The 23667-nt window shown below is 38.7% G+C and overlaps 1 protein-coding gene across 9 annotated transcripts in view; it reads left to right on the top strand.

The window, feature by feature from the left end:
* SH3BP2 (SH3 domain binding protein 2) overlaps positions 1-20881 on the top strand; it is a 93195-nt gene extending 72314 nt beyond the window's left edge. For all 9 annotated transcript variants that reach the window (XM_073342707.1, XM_073342709.1, XM_073342703.1 and 6 more), the window contains 12 exons: positions 4015-4154; positions 5308-5410; positions 8427-8544; positions 9101-9171; positions 9797-9882; positions 11222-11290; positions 12144-12780; positions 15446-15554; positions 16028-16083; positions 17438-17519; positions 17835-17894; positions 18333-20881. In XM_073342707.1, coding sequence (XP_073198808.1) covers positions 4019-4154; positions 5308-5410; positions 8427-8544; positions 9101-9171; positions 9797-9882; positions 11222-11290; positions 12144-12780; positions 15446-15554; positions 16028-16083; positions 17438-17519; positions 17835-17894; positions 18333-18470 — 1665 coding nt within the window. In that variant the 5' untranslated portion in view covers positions 4015-4018 and the 3' untranslated portion in view covers positions 18471-20881. The remainder of the gene's footprint in view (positions 1-4014; positions 4155-5307; positions 5411-8426; positions 8545-9100; positions 9172-9796; positions 9883-11221; positions 11291-12143; positions 12781-15445; positions 15555-16027; positions 16084-17437; positions 17520-17834; positions 17895-18332) is intronic.
* Positions 20882-23667: the final 2786 nt, after the last annotated feature.

The following is a 23667-nucleotide window of genomic DNA, read 5'->3' as shown; positions in this document are numbered from 1 at the left end:
CAGAAAATCCCTGAGGAGTCAGGTACAACAGGGACAAGGCCCTTTCTGGTGTGCTTTGATTGTCTTTGGATCAGTCTCAGTACTACTTGAGGTGAGGAAGGATGTGTGTTCAGTGGGCACTCTGTTTTTGTTTTTTTTTTTGGGAGGGGAGAAGGATGGGTTGTTTTCTTGGCTTGGTCAGCATGACGAAAATTAGGCAAAAGAATGTATCTGTTTCTTAAAAACAAATGCTTTTTGCTGTTACAAGGAACTCACAGAATGAGTTGGGGAAAATTTTCTGAGTAGCCTCAGCAAGAGGCCCCATTCTTATCCTGGTTAAACTTGGTGTACTTACACCACTGTAATTGAGGCTAGGTACACAATGCAGCTTACATCAGTGTAAGTGATGTCTCTTGGGTGCAAATAAGGCACCCTCCTGAGCAATGTAAATTACACCAATCTAAGCGCCACTGTGGACAGCGCTATGCTGGCGAGAGAGCTTCTCCTGCCAATGTATCTACTGCCACTCGTGGGGGCTGGAGTAATTAAGTCAACGAGAGAGCTGTCTCTTGTCAGCTTAGAGCATCTACGCTAGCAGCGCATCTAAGATCAGAACCTGGCTCAGGGTCTCTTGTCTTGGCCTGCAGTCTCAGGTATTTAGACATGTAACCATAATCTGAAAAATGAGTTGGCATTCCCTGTCTATTAGTGATCCGAGAGCTTAATGTGCTCAGATTATAAATCATACAGTGATTTACTGCAATAACTGCCAACTCCAGTTGGGATTTGAAAATCAAGCTGTTCTTTGTCTCTCCTGTATCAGCAGTAATAAAGATCCTGCAATCAGAACTTTTCTGACAGTTGTGTCCATGAAATCTGAGGCAGAATAGAATCTAGTGCTCTCTTTTCCGTAGATATTTTTGGATCTGAGGTATTATCAAGAGTAGTATTAGAAAAATATGTTTTTTCCCTAATAGAGTAAGCAGTTGTGATATGAAGATATATATGGGGCTTGAAATTGGTCGGTTACATTGGTGAGACTTCACTAAAGTCAATGAGTTTATTCCAGTTATACTAGTATAACACAGAAGAGACACTATCCTGTTAAATAGAAAGATTCCATTTTTACTTAATCTCCTTTTTAAACATAACCAAATCTCAGGAAATTTCATCAGTTTGATTTCTGATGATTTCAATGTATATTTTGACTGATGTTTGTCATTTAAAAAAAATATTGTCAGTCCCGGATTTCCCCTTCACACCCTTCATTTTAAGGAAATCACTCCCATGATGACACTAGAGTGTTGCAACATTTGGGTTTCTACAGCCAACTGAAAATGTGCTCACATTCCCTCATGCCTACTTTTCAGCTTCTGCAGTATAGACAAAAAATATTTAATCCAGTTTTGATTTCAGTTTGCAGGAATAACTTCAATGATTTTTTGGAGTTTAAAGCTTCTGTGCATAGTGCATCTCTGGCTCATTAACATGTTGCTTTTATCAAAGATCTCTGTGAGTGCAGTGGAACAAGTCGTCTCATGATTGGGGATTAGGTAATGGGTTGGGGAGAGGCTTCAGTGGAAGGTGGCGCAGATACAGCGTATGTGCAGAAGAGGAACTATTTCAGTGAGAATGGGAAAGTATTTGGGGCAAGTGAGGGAGTTCCCGTTGTACTGGTGGAGCCTATAGTGGGCTAATGGTGGTGTTCGAGTTAATCCATCATGGCTCCATCTGTTGTCTTGGGTTTGAGACTAAAAACATTGCAGCCCCCCGCCCTCCATCTCTCGAACCCTTTCTAAAAATAGAGGGCAAAACTAACATCCATGCCTGAGCGCTAGGCTGCTTAGGAAAACTAGCACTGAATTTAGCAGATAGACAATGCAAGTATGCATAAATGCATAACACTTCGCAAAAACGTTCTCATCCAGGGCAAGTTTAATTGCTCTTGAGGGAGAAGTAAAATATTACTGGCTTTTTCCCCATCATTGTCAGCACAGCAGGGAGCTGGCAAGTAGGTTGGATCCTGCTCTGGTAACTTTTTAATGACCATTTTTTCAAGGCAACATAAGGTGGTGTCATTCAGTGGTGAGAGTGGGTTATGTTGATTGTGACCTGGTCAAATCAAATCCACAATCTAGTATTCTGTGTGACATTTGTGTACCTGGCTTCACCACTTTGGCCCATAAGTTAATACATCACTGCCTCCGAGAAAGCAGGACATGTGCATAGGAGATGGGGCCTCTCTGGAAGTATTGGGAGGGCGGGTCAGAGAGAGAACAGAGGGAGCAGCATGGACTGGCAATCTTCTGAGCAAGAGGAAGAGACTCTGGGAACAGCGAGCTGAGTAGATCGGGGAGTTGAAGGTTGGGATAGAATCAGTGAGAACGGAGAGGGAACAGCGTAATGAGGAAAACTATTAGGAATATAGAGAAACTCAGTGGATGGAATAATGATATTGGGGGAGTCCCCTGGGGAAGAGTTCATTACTGAGGTATAGACACCTCATACATATCTAAAATATAGCCAGGTGGCCCTGGGTGGGGACAAGAGCTGGTAAGATAGTTGGTTCCATTCAGAGTGCCTCAGAACTTTGCGGCCTAGGGCACCTTGTGCAGTTTTGTCTTGCTCTGTTTTGAAAAGGAAGCTAGTAGGGTACTAGTTACTTGTGGTGCAGCTCACGCCTATGGCTTCAGAGTCACTGCTGTTACCTCAAACACTGATTCCTCTCTCGTTTCAGAATAATTATGATTTTATTAAACAAACATGGACCAAATTCTTAGTGGCTCTGTTCAATCAGAAAACTAGTATGGAAAGAAAAAAGTACCCACTGTACATGCTGTGGGAAAACAGAAGCATGTACTGTACTACTGCAATGAATCATTCAGCAAAAACAAACTCCTTGCTCTCTTCACAATGGGTACTTTGAGTCAGCACGTTAGGCTGAAGGGAATTTAGTTAGTGAAATTATATGTGTGGAAAGCACGTTCCTAGGTTATAGATTGACAGTGTTAGCATTTTTTTGTGGAAAAGATGGAGTAAACAGCATCCTTTAAATTTTTAGTTCTTTCTGCTCCGCGTCCAACATCTGTTCAAGTCACAAACAGCTTGAAATCAACTAATAATAGCTGAGGAACTTCAGCAGTTCATGAGCCCTGCTCTCTCCCGTTGAGGTACTCTGTTCAAGCCTTGGGAATAATACAGCATTGTATGTGAAGGTCAAAGTTTCTATTCAGTTCATAGAGGGTGTTCTCAGTACTAGATAATTAAGGGATTTATCCAAGCCCTGCACAATGCCTTTTATTGCCAGTTGAAGAAAGAAGGGTCTCTTTGTGATTATAATCAAGCTGATAAAACTAGTTATTAAGGAACTAATACTCTGTAGCCTGTAAACTGCATAAGAAGGGAGAGCAGAAAGAACTGTAATTGCTAGGATACTCAGTGCAGTGTGGCAGCAATAATTAATGTAGGCTGCCATTAAATGAAACATCAAGGGAGGGTGAATTTGAGTTTGATTATATCCTCACTGTATTGCATGTGACACTAAAAGCAATGTTATGTAATACACACTCCGGTTTATGACAGTACAAAGAACTGAGATAGATAAGAAATGAGGTGCACTCTGTATTTGAATCACAATGTCACTTCTTCGAATAATGGGGGTGGATCTTAACCCTTCCAGCAGCAAGACTAAATACGTTACTACTGGATTGAGGCCCCCCCCCCTTTTTTTTTTCTTTCATGGAAATGTTTTCACAATGTGTTGCTACAACGTGAAGTTAAACTTCTTCTCCGGACCACTGTCATTACCTTGGTGATATGTACAAAAATAAACGGGGACTTTGTGCACCATATTTTTTTTATGCATTGCAAACTTCCTGAAATCTCTGAGACACTAGTTTATTCCACATAGTTGGCTGCTGTACTGTTAGTTATTTCCTTAAACATGTTTTCCAAACAAGCTTCCTTTCTGAAAGTTCATTTCTTAAAGCAAAATATACATACAATGTGAAATACTTTTTTCATTCTAAATTGCAGAACAATGGCCGCAGAAGAGCAGCACTGGCCAGTCCCAATGAAGGCAATTGGAGCACAGAACCTACTGACAATGCCTGGGGGGGTTACCAAGTCAGGATACCTGCACAAAAAAGGAGGCACCCAGCTGCAGATCTTAAAATGTAAGTTGGGGAGGATGTTAGTTGGACTGCATCTGGTTGCTTTAAATGTTTGCATTTGTGGACAGTGACAGGCAGGCATTATAGGCAGGCAGTTAGTGTTCCTGTGTTTATAATGAAGCTTTGCCCTTTTATGTGTTTTGTTCGTATTGGATTTAATTTTACAGTAATATCTAAAGACGATGCTTTCTTGTTTTAGAATATTAAAAATTTTAGATGGGGGTGCGGTGAGGATGTGCATTTCTTTCTTCCCTCTAGTTTGTTGGATTTGGATGTCAGTGCCTCCAAAAATAAGACTGAGAAAATGAATCTACTTTCTCTCCAGTGTACTTGGAATACCTCATTTATTTCAAACATTTTGGTCCATTATTTTCAAAACAAAGTTCTAGTCAACTTCTTGTCCAGATTGGAATGTATGAAATCTATTATTCTGAACTGGAGGTATACCTCCCCGAAGCCCCCTACCTTAAGATTTAGAGTAAACATATTTTTCATATCAGTAATTGCTCCTGGAATCCACATACCTTTAAGGTAAGAAATCCAAGGCTGTGTGTTTTCTTTGTTTCTAGGAAATGCATAAAATATAGTTTCATTATAACAGATATGGAAAGAAATTGCTGCTTTTGATATAGGAGGGAGAAACACTGGAATTTGATTTTTTTTTTAAACTACTCAGTTTTATTGCCAACTTCTCTAACTATATGAAGGCAAGGGAGGCTTAGTTCTGGTTTTGGGGTCAGCGTGAATATGTTTTGATTTTAGTTTCAGTCACGAAGTGTGGCTTTTTTCGGAGATCGGGTATTGTTGGCCTTTGGGTTATGTTCCTTGGATGTGGTTTGGGCTGCAGTCTCATGCTAGTGCTTTCCTCCACTAGAGAAATACAGGTATGGGTCAGCCTTACATCCTTTGAAGTACCTCCCCACTCCCCTTCAGAGCAGCTGTCTCTCAAATGAAGAGAACTGACAGCACATTACATTCTGATAGGCTTATGAGTTGACTGCAGTATCATGTGACTTGTCATTCAGCTAAAAAAATCATCAATTATATTGATCTATTAAACTAGCCAGAACTGCGTAATTCAGGCAGAATTGTTTGAAAGTGCTTAGTAATTCACTCACTTTGAGTTGATTTTTTTCCTCCCACCTTCTCTTTCAAGGGCCACTGAGATTTGTGATTATCCATGAGGGATGTATTTACTACTTTAAGACTAGCACATCTGCATCTCCACAGGGTGCTTTCTCTTTAAATGGCTATAACAGGTGAGTGGTACAAAATATTTATATTATACACAGACACCGTTTAATGATAAAAGCATGGCTTTTACTTAAGTTTTAAGTAACATTGACTCAGGGAAAAGTAACTTTTTCTAGTTATGCAGATTTTGTTAATTAGAGTTTACTTAAGGAACATTTAATGCACCCACAGTGACATTTCACTAAGGATTATTCCATTCACTCCATACAAATCAGATAGTGATCAGGCAACTGGGAAAGGGATCTTGGGGTTGCCTTTTCAAGCTGCAAACTGTTGGCATTATGTTATCTGAATAAACTGTTTTGTCAACATAAATGCCCTTAGAGATACAGGCTATGTGCCAAGGCACATGCTCTTATAAATACATATTCACTACAGATGTTTACAGTAATACTGCTGTAGTGTGTTTAATTCAGGGAGGAAAACCTACATTAACTCCATAATACAGGCAGACTTCTCACTGTTGCTGTTGGTGTTGCACCGTATTGCAATGTGAGATCTCTGCTCCAATAGGTAATATGACGTTTTTCCTTACTAGAAGATCCTATTCCTTTCACCTTTTACCATTTCTTCAGAGAAGCTATCTAAATGCTAACAAATAGGATCAACTTGATTTCTGATTTACACTGATAGATGTGGCCTTTTTGTTTTTGGCAGATATTATCACAGTCCCCATGTTTTCTAATTATCTTCATCATCATCAGAAAATAATAGAAATACTTTTGGAGTTAACTGGTGCCAGCCAATGTTGCCTCCTTATAGAGGACATGCTAAAAGGAAACGATACAAAACCACCCATATAGTCATAAACAAGAGAATATGCATGCAAAAATCTGTAACCCATCTAGCTATGTATGTGATATGTAAATTAAATATTTGCTTTTAAAATCGGTGATGACAAATCTAATTGACACATTCTTTCAAGCTGTACAGTACTGTCAAAATTTGATAGGTCTGTACAGAATATATGAGAGTCACATTAATAAATCAAAACTGATTTAGAAAAACAGCACTATAGTTACTGCCAATACAAGACCAAACTGGATACAGAATCTGGAGTACATTGCCATGTTAGTCACAACCGCTGAAATCAAGATATACTCTAGCAATTATTTTGGGGAAGTTCTATGGCTTGTGTTATACAGGAGGTCAGACTGGATTATCACAGTGGTCCCTTCTGGCCTTGGAATCTACAAACTTATGAGTTTTATTATTTTTCTACTGATTCTTCACTCTAAGGCCACATACGCATTCTCATACTTATTTGTAGGGGATTTTCAGCCTTAAAGTATTAGTAATGTGTGACAGTTCTTCAACAGTGCACAGCTGTGCTAAACAACTCTTAAGGGAAGATAGCAGAAAACACCATATCCAATTAGAAGTGCACAGAGAATTTATATAAACAGAATAAAGTTAACTGAGTTGAAATTTGGCCATGATAATAGGGTTAACACCTCTATTCATGTGAAATATGGGAACTGTCATTGACATGGGTGACGTATTACATATTACATTTACATATTTATATTATACCACCACCCAAAAGTCCCAGGAATTAGGGCCATGTTGTGCTTGGTGGTGTTCAAACCCAGACATAAACACTGTCCTTGCCCCAAATATTGAATAAAAAGCTTACAATCTAAGAAAATGTGTGCAACTCTCATTCATATCAATGGGAGTTGCACGTGCTTGTCTGAAAAGAGGATCTGGGTCCTTGAGTAGACCTTGGTTTTACATCTCACGTTCAACAGTCCTGTGTCTAAAAGTACAGAGGAGCATTGGGTTCAAGTGACTCAGAAGGAAGAGTGATGTCACTTGACTCACCAACACCAGTCCTAAAGCACCGTGGGTATTTCTTACACTGACTTCCTTATGTCTTTAATTAGTAAGAGAACATGTTCCTGTTGCATTTTTAACCTTTTCTGTGAAGACTCCATGTCAGCAAACTATAGCTAGGATTTAAAATTAGACAGGGAATCTTGAATATCTGGCCATAGATCTTTCTAAAGTGTTCAGCAGTCCTTAATGGCAGCTGCTGCATGTTGGCCAGATTTAAAAAAATATATTTAACTTTGCTGCCTAAATGAGAGCAGAGTGTTTCTGAAAATCTGTCCCTGGAGTTCAAAATCCAGCTGGTTCAGGGTCTTCTAATGAGTTAGTGACTCTAGGAAAAGCTGTTCTTTAGAAGGAAAATAGCATTGAAAAGAGGTGAAAAGAGCATTGAAAATAGCATTGAAAACCACTTCCTAATGAGAGCTATGAACTAGTAACTGTGATGATAGTCATAAGCCTAGTTCCCTTTGGCTTTTGTGGATACAAGTATTTTTTCAGACTACCAAAAATCTTAGCACTGAGAGCCCCAAACCTCTTTTTCTCTCCCCAAAATCCCATGTTATGAATTTGTAAGCAATTTCCATGTGAGGTCTGTCTGAGTTGTGCACCTGAGAGTAAGGTCTTACCTGGTGAGGAGGGGAAAACAGAAACAACTATATCTAACCTATCTCCTCAAAGGAGCTGAATGACACGTGTCATTAAGCATCAGTTATTTTAAAAGGACTCTCTTACACTAAAATGAGTGGAAAGGCAAAATAAGGCCTAAAGTTCATATTAGTTCTCCTTTATGTTAATGGAAAAGTAGTGTCGTGAATTTCCCTTGTGAGGACACTTGAAATGAGGAGCACAACCACACAAATACCTCCTGTCATGATATGAAGTTGGGGTACAATAACATAACAAAATTAAAAATCTATAATGAACAAGTTTGTTACAAATGTAGCAGGTATCCTTTTTGGTGATTTCGGTAGTGAATGATCTCTCCCTTTCTCTTTGGCTAGCATCCTCCATTTTCATGAGATAAATACTGCAGATGGCACTATGGGTATTAGATTTTCTTTAGCCTTTTGACAAAGTTGATTTGAAGGGCCATTTTGTAGCTGAACATTAGGACCCTACATTTACCTGCGCAACAGAAATAACTGCATTGACTAGGCTTTTTACACTGTTGCTTTTTCTGTTTCTCAGGGTTATGCGGGCAGCTGAGGAAACAACATCAAACAACGTGTTTCCTTTCAAATTAGTTCATATTAGCAAGAAGCACAGGACCTGGTTTTTTTCTGCCTCCTCTGAAGATGAAAGAAAGGTGAATAACTTCCCATGACCCAAGAATATATTCCAAGGGGGTGGGGGAGGGAATGAATATGTTTTCATAGGAATTTAGAAATTGGGTGCCTAATTCTCTTACTGTGATTTGGGCACCTAACTCCTTGGCCTCATTTGAAAAGCCTGAGTTCTCACTATTGTACTAATCCAGATATTGGTACAGCATGTTATGTCTTCAGATCCTGACTTTTGGTTCAAGAAATAAACAGTATAAAAGTTTTTATAAACATGGAAAATGACTTTGTTAAATCCTTTCTCCATATATAAAATGGGAATATTAAATTACCTGGCTTTCTAAGTAGCAGTTTGAGATCTGTAGAGCAAAAGTTCCGTAAGTGGTAAGTAACATTTTTAGACTGCTCTAATACCTTATATGTTCAAAGCACAGGAACTTACAATACCCTTGTGAGTGAGTAAATGTTGTTATGCAGTCAATCCATAATTGCTAGCACCTCCAGCCTTTCAGAGGGCAGACACTTTATACATTTCTTTACTAAAAGCAATAGAGTAAGTTTACATGAAATTGTTTCTTTTAGAAGTGGATGGTCTCACTGAGGCATGAAATAGATTACTACCATGACAAGAAGGAAACTGTAACAGATTTAAGGTATGCACCTGCTAATTCTAGAATCACTTTCTTGATTCTTGCACTTTATCAAAAATTCCTTAGTAAAGAGTAAGGCCCTTGCTTTTATTAGGCATTGCTACAGTCAGTGTTTAAATGAGGAGATTTAGACTCCTAAGGTCCTACATCATTTTTGAAAATGAGAGTTGGGCTCCTAAATCAGTTGGCCTTGTGATGCTGAGCACAGTAACACCTAAAAAAAAAAAAAACCTTTAAAAATCTGGGCCCATATGTTTATAAAGTTGCTTCCCATTCTTTGCACCTGATGACAAAACATGATTTTTTTGTTTGTTTTATTACCATTAAACAGTAGCAAGTACAGTAATTCCTAACTATGTCTGACTTTCTTACTACATAGGTTAAGTACAATAAAATATAAACCTTTTATAAAGAGCACTTGAAATATCAACTTTATAAGTCCTTAAAAATTAGAAGTATTTATTTGGCTGTTAATTGAAAAATGAGACTAGATCAGTTTTTCTGCTGCTTTCAATATTCTAAGACCAGCACTTGCCAATGTGCTCTTAACCTGAATATCTACTGTTAAATCCCATTAAGGCAACAGTGCACCTCTTACTATAAAATCCCTTTCCTTTTCTTTGTGTAGTGACTCTGGTTCTGATGCAGACAGTTTCTATGGCTCAGTAGAACGCCCCATCAATATCAACTACTCTCATTCTACAGAAAATGAAGGTGAGACTTTAATTTTGAATGTTTCCCTCTTTTACTCCTTACTCCATCAATAAATTAGACTTTTTGATCACTCCTTCCTCGTCAAACCACTCTGAGTTTGCAGCACTTTTATGGGCTTAAAAAAAAATTCAAATAGCTGAAATACTATAAGAATGTTTGGCCTAGTATTACAATAGAAAATTGTTAATGCCTATGATAACATTACAATACATGAAAGGTTACAATAATTGTAAAATAAGGGACACTTGGGATCAGATTCTGAGAGATGCTCAGCATCCTAAACCCCCGAGTGAAGTCAGTGGCAATTGAAGAAGCAACCTTACAGGGGTTGCTAAGCACCGTAAAAGATTGAGCTCTTAGTAGTTGTCCATCAGTTTAATGTCAGAAAGTCATTCTGCTCGCCCATACATCTGACTGAAGCATGGATGAAGACACTTTTTTTTTTTTGGAACATTCAGCCATGTCTGTCTGCCCTATATGGGAATGCCAAATGATCTTTATTAAAGCTGACAATGAGAGTGATTAAATGCCCTTTACTTTTACAGAAGCCGCTTAGAGCTATAATCACTTAAATATAATATGTTCTAAAAGCTTAAAAAGAAGCAATACAGTGAATTATGTGGACTTTTAGCATGACTTTCTGTAAACCACCTGCTTCCGGCACAAACTGTAAAGTTAACCTATTAACCATTCGTGTAGTATTAGAATATTTTTGCATCTGGAGGAGTCCTCCTCCAGAGGAATGAGTTGTTGTTAGGGCCTTATAGACCAGCTGGGTTGAGTAGGCCTATGACAGAGACAGTGGGTACAATTTTCAATGGGACTTAGGCTTGTAAGGGTATGTCTACACTGCAGACTCGTGGGAAAGGTGAGCCTTTGGGGACTCTGCTGAGAATGGAGTTTCAAAAGCCTTTATGTCACTTATGGTATGTCTATACTGCAGTTAAACACCTGCAGCTGGCCCATGTCAGCTGACCTGGGCTGCAGGGCTGTAAAATTGCTATAATACTTTATATTATAGCTCCAGTTTATATTTATATTCCAGACTCTGGAACTATCCCCATTCACAGGGTCCCAGGCCCAAATGTCTATGCTGCTATTTTAGAGCCCAGCAACTGTGGAGAAAGCTGAAAGTTGGCGCCTGTGGTTCTATCCTGAGTGGAACTAGCCAAAATTACTTAATCTTCTGTCTTGTGTTTTCCCTTGTAATGGAACCAGATTTTCATTAATTATAAAAAAAATCTATTTTTTTTAATAAAAATCAGCATATGCATGTTCCCTGTGATCAGATCCCAATGAGTACTTTACAGTTTTAAACACATTTTAATTTTATCTGCAGATTATGACCAGGAAGAAGATGAGGAATCTTACTTACAGCCAGATTCTATGGATTTAGGGAGACCAGATGGTAAGACAATATTCACCAGTCATGATACCTTTTAAAGATCTCAGATAAAGGTGACACTCATGTGAAATATAAAAACATCTGTAGGCTGATGCTTTAACTCAGTATGTGTGAAGCGCCATGGGTAGTTACAATAATTGTAAAGGTTTCAGAGTAGCAGCCGTGTTAGTCTGTATTCGCAAAAAGAAAAGGAGTACTTGTGGCACCTTAGAGACTAACCAATTTATTTGAGCATAAGCTTTCGTGAGCTACAGCTCACTTCATCGGATCTGATGAAGGGAGCTGTAGCTCACGAAAGCTTATGCTCAAATAAATTTGTTAGTCTATAAGGTGCCACAAGTATGCCTTTTCTTTTTGTGAATAATTGTAAAGCAATGAATAAGTGGAGCCTTAACCTGAGAGGTACTCAATGTCTAAACTCTCAGTGAAACCAGTGGCAGTTGAGGAAGCCAAGAACATTAGCACAAGTGCTGAGTACCTTTAAATGACTGTGTTTCTAGCCATTGTCAGCCAGCTGAATATTGGAAGGTCTTGCTGCTAGTCCATGGATCCGTCAAAAGGATGGATGATTCTTTTCAACATGCTTCTGGACTTCCTTCCATCCTAACATAGGCAAAACACCCAATGAAGTTAATGTGACTTGTGCCAGAGTAAGGACTGCAGGGTTTGGCCCTTAGTAAAGTCCAGAACTGTGTTTCAAAGTTAAGTGTCCATCTGGCACTGAGATATCATGATGATAGGTGCCCTAAAATATCCTAAATCAAATAGAAACTTCACTTCAAACAAAAGGAGAGTAGAATCTTATTTTCAATTTTTAAATTTAATTCCTCATGTTCTGTGGGGTTTTCTTACACAGATAACATGATCCTCCCACCAGCCTACCCGCCACCTCCAGTTCCTCACATCAGAAAAGTTCCCTATGCAGAGACAAGGGTGCACTCCTATGCAGGCCAGTCCACTGGGCCTATGGTTCCTCCACCACCTCCTAAAAGAAGCTTACCTGATATAAAACCAGAGGATTCCTTAAATACAAGGGGAGAATCCCAGTTTCATTGCAGAGCGGAGTCAAATCTAAAAATACAGCCATCAAGCCGTAGAGTAAGTGATCTACCACCACCGGTGCCCCCTATGCCTCATCTCAAAAATCTTTCCTGTGTCAAAGAGAGCTGCTCGCCATCAGCAGAGAGCCTACCTCTAGTCTGCATTTCAATGGGCAGTGAAGGATGTGAGGGGCTAAAACAAATGAACCTTTCTCCACGGGTCCCACCTCCATTACCAAGCAACAAACCCAAGCTATTAATGGAGAAGCCAGTGGAGGCCAAAGTGCCAAAAGAACACAGCAAACCTGGGATGTATGTTCCACAAGTGCCAGTGGAGACCAGAGCACCAAAAGAACATGGCAAACCTGGACTGTTCGTGCCACAAGTGCTACCTAAACCGCCTGTGCCTGTATTCAAATCTAGATCAGAGAAATCTTTACTTCCCCAGTTACAGTAAGTATGAAAACAGATCAAACTTTCTGTAGCATATTTACCAAATGATATCTCTGATACTTAGTTCATCAGGCCCAAGTCAGCATTCTCCCTCTTCCCCAAGCTTTGCAGTGAAGTTACTGCACATTTTTGTAATGTTCATCAGTGAAAGTAAACAAACCAATTCTTAGTTTTACTGTAATACGCCAACTTGATATGATACTTCTCAAGGAGATATAGAACAGATGCAGTGTGGTTGATTGTAAGTCATGATACATGTAAGCATGATCCAGGATGACATGAAAAAGACTGAGATGTTAATGCCTATTTTGATTCAGTCTTCCCTAAAAAGGTTAATGGTGACCAGATACTCAACACAATCAACATTAAGAACAAGGGGGAAGAAATGCAAGCCAAAATAGGGAAAGATCTAAATATTCTTTATCTTGATAAGTTAGATGTATTCATATTAGCAGGGCCTTATGAAATTAATCCTAGGATACTTAAGGAACTAGCTGAAGCAGTCTTGGAACTGTTAGCAATTTTCTTTGAGAACTCCTGGAGGATGGATGAGGTCCCAGAGGACAAGAGGAGGGCAAACATAGTACCTATTGTTAAAAAGGGGAACAAAGAAGATCCTGGGAATTATAGACTAGTCAATCTAACCTTGATACCTGGAAAGATACTGAAACAAATTATTAAACAATCAATTGGATAATAGGATAAGAGGATAAGAGGATAATAGGTATATTAAGAATAGCCAGTATGGATTTGTCAAGAACAGATCGTGCCACTTACTGGCCTTGTGGTGTGGGGAAAGCAGTAGACATAATATATTTTGATTTTTTAGAAAGGCTTTTGACACAGTCCCCCACTGACATTCTCTTAAGCAAACCAGGGAAATATGGTCAAGATTAGTAGTATTCAACCTGTGCTCCCCAGACCCCTGTGGCTTCACAGACTAAGATTTCTAAATCTCCGTTTGAAATTTTTTTAGGGGTCTGCAATTGAAAAAAGGGTGAAAACCATTGATCTAGATGAAATTACGATAAGGTGGGTGCAAGTCTGGTTGAAAGACTGTACTCAAAGTAGTTGTCAGTGGTTCGCTGTCAATTTGGGTGGGTGTATCTGTTGCACAGGGATCAGTCCTGGGTCATTTTCATTAATGACTTGGATAATGGAGTGGAGAATATGCTTATAAAATTTGCAGATGACACCAGCCTGGAAGGGATTGCAAGCATTTTGGAAGACAGGATTAGAATTCAAAATGACCTCGACAAGTTGGAGAATTGGTCTGAAATCAGCAAGGTGAAATCAATGAAGACAAGTGCAAAGTATTTCACTTAGGAAGGAAAAATCAAATGCATGACTACAAAATGGGAATAACTGGCTAGTAGTAGTAGTACTGAAAAGGATCTGGAGGTTATAGTGGATTACAAATTGTATATAAGTCGTCAATGTGATGCAGTTGCAAAAAAGCTAATATCATATTGTGGTGAATTAACAGGAGTATTGTATGTAAGACACAGGAGGTAAACATCCTGCTCTACTTGGCACTGATGTAGCCTCAGCTGGAGCACCGTGTCCAGTTCTGGGCACCATACTTTAGAAAAGATGTGGATAAATTAGAGTCCAGAGGAGAGCAACAAAAATTATAAAAAAGTTTTAAAAAAAAACAACCCCAAAACTTGGGCATGTTTAGTCTTGAGAAAAGAAGACTGGGTGAGGTCTAATAAGTCTTCAGATATGTTAAGTAAGGGCTGTTATAAAGAAGACAGTGTTCAATTGTTCTCCATGTCCACTGAAGGTAGGACTGTAAGTAATGGACTTAATTTCCAGCAAGGGACATTTTAATTAGAGACTAGGAAAAACTTTCTAACTATAAAGGTAGTTAAGCTCTGGAATAGGTTTCCAAGAGAGGTTGTGGAATCCCCCATCTTTGGAAGGTTTTAAGAACAGGTTGGCCAAACATGTCAGGAATGGTCTAGGTTTACTTTGTCTGCCTCAGCACAGGGGACGACACTTGATGACTTCTCAAGGTTCCTTCCAGCCCTAAATTTCTATGATTCCATGTTTAAAAATTGCTACACTAAGGAATCTGTCTGGAAGTTTTATGGTATTCCCCTACTGTCTTCAGGGTGTGAATATGTCTGATGTTCCTTATGAGACATTATATAGTCACTGATTTTGTCTGTAATCTTAACTGCACAGCATTTGAAAACCCTGCAACAAACTGTGGCTCTTGGAAATACAGGAATAAGTATTATACAACCTAAAGTAAAGCACATAAGAACAAAAGTGTATCTTGTCTGTGTCGGGTTATGCTGAAAAGATACAATAGAGTCTTAGACTGTAGCTGGTAAAAAGCCTTCACATCAGGATTTCAACAGGAATTGAAAAAATAGCTTTATGCTCTTAAAGCACATGCAGGCTCTTACAGAGAAGGAAATGTATGCTTCAGTGTAAGTACATTCCTTAGTAAGGGACATGGTGTATATCTGCAAAAATGTCCTTACAGATGAAAGCCTCTATGTCCATTGCATTGCTCAGCAGTTTTGAAGTGAATAATAAAAACTGTTAAATGACCAATAAGGAGCTAACGGAAACAGAACAAACTGGTTCTGCATTTATTGTCTCTGAATGTTTTTTCTGCAGAAACGTTCTTCAGTTTTGTTCTTTCTTCCAGGAGATCGCCACCAGATGGGCAGAGTTTCCGAAGCTTCTCATTTGAGAAACCAGCATTACCTTCAAAGCAAAACAAGTCTGGTGAAGATTCAGATGAAGATTATGAAAAAGTAAGATCAGATGGCACATTCCTAAAGAGAACACTTCTAAGTTTTAGGGGGTTGTAAATTTGGGCTTGAGTCAGGTCTGTAAGTTAGAAAGGAGTTAGTATAATTAGTAACAATACTTCACTTCAGAATACTGCTCCAGTGCATTGGCCAACTTTATGAGAGCGCTGGTAACAGATTTTGATTCTAATGTCAGATACGCCAGAATGTATTAGCGCTTTTGAAGGAGCACACAATAGGGAATAATAGTATAGTAACAAAATCAGGAGACCATGGGTGTAATTTAATTCTACAAAATATTTGCTGTACCATAGAAGTTACCTATAAAATTTGGGCCTGAATTTAGAGAATCCTAGGTAGCTGCAGTATGTCAAAAGACACTTTGCTCTGTTTCAGTTATTCCAATCATCTTTTTAAAATATTGCTGTTTACCTTACTTTACACATTTTAATTTTTTTTAAACGCTGTCTTAACAGGTTGAACTGCCTAATTCGGTATTTGTCCAGACCTATGAATCCACTGAAGTAGAAAGGTAAACTTAACGTTTTTTCTTTTTTTTGGAAAGAGGAGTTGCTTATAAATCCTCAAATAAAATGACCTGCAGTCTAGAAAGCCATATTGTGAGAGTTAAGACTAGTAAATCAACCTGAGATTTCTATTGAACGCATGAAATAATTTACCATTAGTTTGTATATAAATAAAAAATTACAAGTCCTTTAAATTGAAAACCAATGGCCTCTAGGAAAGCTAATTACATGTTAAAGTATTCACCATAAAGTAGTAATGCATAAGATTTATTCCTTCTGGGACAATGAATTGGACTGGAGTCTGGCTTAGGGTTATATAGAACTTTTAAACTCTAGGTCACTGGTTCAAATGTAGCCCAGACTGGTAGTGACCAAAAGTCATTATAATGTGATGGCCATTTCATGACCTATATGAAATGAATTTGATGGTCTTAGTTCAGTTCCCAATGGACAAGTATCCTCAACAACAATTGCCACCATAAGCTTGTTGGCAGTCCTCAGCAGAGAGGCCAATGATAGAACGCGTGCGACTGAATTGTCCTCTCGCGCTCTAAAGGTGATCCCTCCAAGTAAAAGCTGGAGAATTGGGGAGCGGGAAGGGGGAGAAGAAGGGAGCGCAGTATGAGAAAATTGTATTGCTACTGCCTGCTCTGTTGTTGTTTGTTTCGTACCATCCAATATATGCTAGTGAGTTTTGAATTACTCAGGAAGATGATCCAAGGATGCCTGGAGAAGCTGATGATCTAAAGAGAGACAGAGACATAGATAGGTTAGGAGAAGGGGAACAATAGGCAATTTGACTTGAATGTAACTTGATTCACTGGTCTGTGGAGAAAGAGACCTTCATGCTTCAGTGCTACCAGTCAGCATGTTTCATGAGCATAGAATCCATTAAAAAAAAATTGAGTCTAAAGTATTGTGCAAATATTAATCAACTGAGATCTTCACACCATCCATCCTAGTAGGGAAATACAGATTGGGAAAGTGAAGCCGAGAGTCAGTGATGTTTTGAAAGCCACACAGCAAGTTGGGGAGAGAGTAGAGATTAGAGACCTAGAGTTTCTTTTTTCCAGCCCGTGCGCAATCCACTAAGACATCACTACCTCCCTATACACTAGCTGCTTAAGGACCCTAATGAGTCTTCCTAAAATGATGAGGTTCTATTAAGTGTCCATTACCATCAGTCTGTGAAACTGCCTTCCCAGCCTTTAGTCAGTTCTTAGGCTAAATCATTACAATCCGTGAAATGATGATTTACATTAAGGATTTTGAGATGTAGACATATCCATTCTATCCAAAATCTGTTAAGTTTGTTAGTATTTTCTGAATGTGATATTTACAGTTTCCATATTATTTTAGGATGTTCAAAGCTACCAGCTCAAGAGGACATCCACAAAATGGATTATACTGTATTAGGAATTCATCTACCAAGCCTGGAAAGGTAACTCACAATAGGGGAACCTGTGCTATAAGTTAATTAAATGTAACTCCCATTTAATTGTTATTTGCAAATTAACGATATTGGAGTTTAATTACAGTAATGTATTTAGCAATTTAGACATGCCCTTTTTTAAAAAGGGAAGTAGGTCTGAAGCAGTAGCTGTACATCCTAACTTGCATAATGCTCAATGCTCAGTTATTTGAAAGAAATGTAACTGATTCCTCAAAAAAGGTAGTTTTGAGTTTTTTCTTCATAAATTTGTTAGGAAGACTTTTTTATGCATGCTGAATGTAATATTGCATTTTCTTTTTCAAGGTATTAGTTGTATGGGATGAATCTGCTGAGAAAGTGAGAAACTACAGAATCTTTGAAAAGGTTGGTATGAATGCTGTACATAAAAAGGGCCTCTATGGTATATTTACACCTGCTCTAGTTACATCATACAGTATCAGCCTAAGGCTTCCCGTTACCTCCAAACACCCTCTCTCCCCCTTCCTCCCTCCCCCCTCTGCAAAAAACGTACAGATAGGCCTGAGCTGCAAAAATCAGATCTGGATTTAGAGCCGGAGAACTCTGATCTGGGCCTTCCATTTATGAAGATAGGAAGTCTATAATGTTCAGACCCAAATATGATCTTCAGTAAAATTATAGGGTGTTTGGATCCCCAGGTTTGGTTTGGGCTTATCATTTATGTGACATGAGCTTAGGGTTAGAGCTTAGGTCACATACATAATACTTTGCAAAGTAGTGGTCTGTTTGGAAAGGCTTCATAGGTGCCATTGATTACAGGTGTATTTTCTATCCCTACAACAGGATTCACAGTTTTACTTGGACTCAGAAACCATGTTTTGGAACATTGGAAGTTTGGTTGAATACTACTCCACCCATGTCTTACCCAGCCATGACAGCTTGATTCTCAAATGTCCTTATGGTTACTGTGGACCAAGGTGACACGGCCTGCAAAATGAACTGACTGTAAGATCAAACACACTGTGGAAAAATGGGCACTTAGAGGGATGGTAGTTTTCCCCCCAAAATTAAATAGGAATTCCCATGCCACTGGGTTTGATTTCCTGAACTTTGCACACAGAAACTGTTTCTGCCATTTGTTCTCCCACTGCCTACAGACTTGCATTTAAAGTATCTCTTTGATAAGCCCTTCCAAACCAGGCTGCTGGATTTCAGACCCTCGTTACAGCTCTTTCTGTGAAAAAAGGCTGATCTGGCTCTGCTGTGAAAGGTATTTACAAGACGTGCCCTTTGAGGAATCGCTGCTGCTACTTTCCTAATCATGTGGATGTGAAGTTGGAGGAAGGACCTGGCCAAAGAGGCATTGTGGACAAAACTATTAGGAAAGGAGAACTTTTGAAAGAAAAGCACTGTCCATTTGTGACAGGGAATACTAATTTTCTGACTTGTATTGCTTCTTGAGTCAGTACTGGTGCTTGACTGAGATTTTGTAATAGTTTATAATTAATCTGTAAATAACAAGGATGCTTATGGAAATAACTTGGTTCAATGGTGGATATAGGAAATCAAGGAAGTGGGCTTTGTAAGTCATGCCTTACAGAAGGCCCATCTCTAACTCCTGCAATCAGCCTCCCAGTGCCTGCAGTGGTATGCTCAGCTCTGATGGTGGGTGTGGATTTTTATATATTGCTTACTGATAACCTCTCTGGACAATTGTGGACCAGTATTAAGTTTGCTCCATCAGAAACCCTATTCACAAGTTCTCAGTCAGAAAGATAGTTGCCAATAAAACTTTTTCATGTATGTATGAAAGAAAAAAGGAGGATATAGGCTGAAGTGGCGAATAATCTGGAGACTAACCCAGATTGAGATTGAGACTTCTCCCATATCATCACTATCAAAGGCAATAGGAAGGATGGTAAATAATACATAAAACTTCTATTAAATCATGTGGATAAAGTTGTCAGCGCATCAAATTCAGTATATGTAGAGCACAATGGTCCCATTATACATTGTGTAAATCACAAATTGTTCTTTCTGTTGGTTTTAACATGTCTATTCAGTTTGGAGTCCTTGTATAAAATAAATGATCCCAAACCTACTGTTCTCACTTCCTGTCAGCTAAGATAAAATTGCAGCATTAACAACCCTATTAATGGTAGGTGCATGTAACTTTTGTTGACATATATTTGTGTAGGAAAATCCTAAAGCCAAGGTGTTAATAGGAAGAGCAACATTTCCACATAACTGACTTTTCCAGTGTATGTTGTTTAACAAGGGGAGGGAGGGAAAAAATACCGTACTTTAATGTCCTGTGTTTCTTAACTTTTGTGTCTCAAGAGTACTGTAATGGTAACATGGTGATGAGCTCAAACTCCGTAGAAGGAGAATAGAACTGATCCAAGTTTGTATGATAAGGTTTCTGAATCCAGATTGGTGAATAATCTCTCCTGGTGTTGACTTTTATATCTTTATGCACACCAGGTTTTATTTCTGACACTGTTTGTATTTAAGTTATTTCATGCATTTAACAAAGGTGTTATAGGGTAAGATTTTCTATTTATAAAAATAATAAAACGGGATCCACATTAGATATTACCTATGATTGAATTCTCCTTTAGAAAAGAGAGATGTGATCTTTGAACTGGATTTCGAGCCAAAATCCTTGGGTTCAGCTCCCAGCTTTTAACACAGTGTATGGTTTTAGGCAAGTCACTTAATCTCTGTGCCCACCTTAAAGGAACGTTGAGTATAAACTAAGGTTTATGTGGTGCTTGGAAAATGTAAAGCACTATGCAAGTTTTTGATATCTTTTAATAGGTTAATATTTGTGAAGTTTTAATGGGAATCCTCTAGGTTTCTCTGCTTCTCCTCTAATATGAGGAGCTGAATGTGAAGCATGCTGTCAATCAAGTGTTTGCAAAAAGTCATTAGAGCTGGTTCTACTCTATGTGGAGAGAACTAGTGTGAGGAGAGGATTTCTCAGAGGTAACCCAGAAAATGTTTATTACTTTCGACCTCTGCTTTTTTTTTTTTTTTCTTTTGCAGATTTTGATCAAATGAATTCTGTCCTGTCTGAAAACAACTGACTAGGTCATACCAGACCATTGACACTTACAATATACTGTCTTGCAGGAAGCAGTTGATTCAGATCTAGAATTATACTAGCATTTTGTTTATTTCCTCTGACAACTATTATTATTCATCTTGAGTGCCTTAAACTGCAAAAGTACTTACATAACACAGTATAGTAAAACTACATAACACTGTCTTGTGTAATAGGTGAAATTTGCACACATGTAAATATTCATTTTCTATGAATTACTGCCAATTTCCTTGTGACAAACCTATGAATGTATACGTTTCTGAGGTAAATAAATTTTTAAGACGAATTCATACCAACTGTGTAATTTCATTGACCTACCATACACACTAAAAAGGAAACTTCTCCTTTTGTTGTGCTATCTTTAAGGAGCATCTGATTCTTTGATTTTGATTTTCAGCACCATTGAGAAGTAATGTTGTATATGGAAAGATCTTTCAGAAAATCATTATTTCTGCAAATAATTGTGTATCAAGAATAGATTAGACAAACATCTGTCAGAGATGGTCCTAGGCAGGAGTGGACCTATGCATTTTGCAAGCCAGAATGGAAAACATTTTCAGCAACCCCTTCCCTCCACCCCTGCTGAGCAGCTAAACAAAACAAAATATGGCTAGCCAATCAGCAAAACTGAACAAAGATACTCCCATGGAAGTTGACGTCCTAGAACCAGCCCTGAGTCTAAGTATATTTAATCCTGCCTTAGTGCTGAAAGATGGACTAGATGACCTCTTGAGGTCCCTTCCAACTCTATATTTCTACGATTCTGTGATCATGAAACTGTACCCTATTGTGAGGTGCAATCAATAAATAAATAAATATTAAGGAGAAAAAATCACTAAACATGGGAGCCTTAATGTAATTGAGAATCAGCCCAGCAAAGTGTAGTGGAACTGTCTGGATGCAGAGGTTATTTGATGCCCCTACGGGAGTCCCATCATCTATTCCATAATTGTGCCTCTAGCAAGAGACCCCAACAGGTTATAGACTTGGCGATTTGTTTAAGGTTCAGTCCCCAGCTGAGAGTATGTCACTGAAGGCTCTGTGTAAGCTTGAAAGCTTGTCTGTCTCATCAATAGAAGTTGATCCAACAAGATACTACCTCACCCACCTTGTTCCTCTAACGTCCTGGGACCAACACGGCTACAACAATACTGCATACAATCATTGAAGTGAGGCAGTCTGTGCAGCAAAGATCTTGCTAGATTTTATCACTAGAAGTTTGTGCTTCTATCGGATGTATTATACCAACTGACACACCACTGATTGTGCTTGTCAGTGCTAGCCACTCTCATTAGGGTTTCTTCCCCTGCATCCAGAAGTAAGCACCGAAATGCTAATTTCACTTAAGGACACAAAATGCTGAGCGATGCCTATAGCAGAATTAGATGAAGAACATCTTGGGTGAATGGGCATGTGTGAATCAAGCAAGGAACAGAGTCTCCCTGAGGAACCTTCCACTGGGTTTATGGGGGGTGACAGTGGGTCTGCCTACTTACCAGCACCCAACAACTGCTATCTCTTTAAGATTTCAGAAGGGCAGAGAAGGCCAACCAGCCAGTCTTCAGACTACAAGATAGGACGTAGTGCAACACTAGATATAATCCCTTCAAGAACCAAGTAGAGGGAGAATATTCCAGCTGTAGCCTCTAGTTAGTTCCTTCCGTCTATCTGAATGTGGGGTACGTACATCCCATCACAAGCTTTTTATATCTTTTTAATTCCACCAATAAAGCACTTTAAAAAGGCATTTTTCAGCAAAGCCAACAAAACAGAAAATTGTAGGCCAAGCCAATGGGGAGATATGAGGCAAAAAACAGCTTACAAGACGAGACAACAGGTGGAGACAGACAGATGGGAGAGCACAAACTAGACAATACTGGTCAACATGATTATGTAGCTGGTGTGCTAAAACCACTGCCATTTTAGCCTTGTAATCAGAATATTCATCTCTAGTGTCAAATACTGTCATGAGGAAGCTATAAACATAGAGATGTTGATAATTAAAATATTTCCAATTAGCTTTACTTGCTTTCTGTCCTTAGAAAATGAAGGTGCTTCTACATTGTTCCTTTGTTACAGATGTCTCTGGAAGTATTGTACCCTTGATGTTTGTAGCTGGAGAGATTAAGCAGGTAAATTGAAGTTTACTGACATGCACATACAAAACAGTTTGATAACATATATGGTCTGTGCTGCTTCATGCTTTGTGAAGATTTTGTTGTCAAAGTTAACATTGCTTTTTTTTAGATTTCTTGAGCCTCTGTGGCAGTTACTTTGAATTTAGTGACATCAACTGGTCAAGCAATAAAATAGCACTATGCACGATAAATTCTACATCTGAATACATTCAACAAAGATTGGGTGATTTGGAAAAAATCCTTGTTATATGAACTTGTGAAACTCTTAACAGAAGCTAGGTCTTAAAGCTCAAGTCTCAATATCAAGTGAAAACTTGATGGGATGGAACACTACTGTAACTGGCTTTGGGTGTAACATCATGTGACCAAATCCTGCTCACATTTCTCCTATAAGTAGTTCCACAGATGTCAGTAGCACTCCTCACCTGAATAAGACAGGATTTGGCCAAGGGAAAGACTGAGGCAAATTTCTTGTGATATTCCTTATGTTTAAATTACTCTAGGAAAAACACTTTCCGTTTATAGTATTTGCACAATGTTGGGCATCTGGTCTCACGACAAATCAATATTTATTCTATCCCAAAACCTTACAGGATTGCTGCTGATTGTTGTGAAATTGAAATATTTTTGGCTGGAAAACTGTTTGACCCCATATCAAATATATCTGATATCTCAAAAGGGTTTCTAGCCCCTTAAATGTTCAAAGTTTCCTTTAAACTTTGATGAGGCACTTTTTTGTTTCAGCAATAGGAACATTGGGGGATGCCAGACTATTTGTACAGCTCATTAAATATAGAATAACTTGTAGTTCTTCCATCTGAAAAACACTTTGCAAACCTTAGCTTCACCACGCCTCTGTACCTCCACTTTTACAGCTGGGTAAACCGAAACAAAGAGGTTCAGTGAGCTGAAGATATATAGGAAGTCTGTGGCA

The sequence above is a fragment of the Lepidochelys kempii genome, chromosome 4 (assembly GCF_965140265.1).
Source record: "Lepidochelys kempii isolate rLepKem1 chromosome 4, rLepKem1.hap2, whole genome shotgun sequence".
Classification (NCBI taxonomy): Eukaryota; Metazoa; Chordata; order Testudines; family Cheloniidae; genus Lepidochelys; species Lepidochelys kempii.
This window is presented reverse-complemented; position numbering and strand designations above follow the sequence as displayed.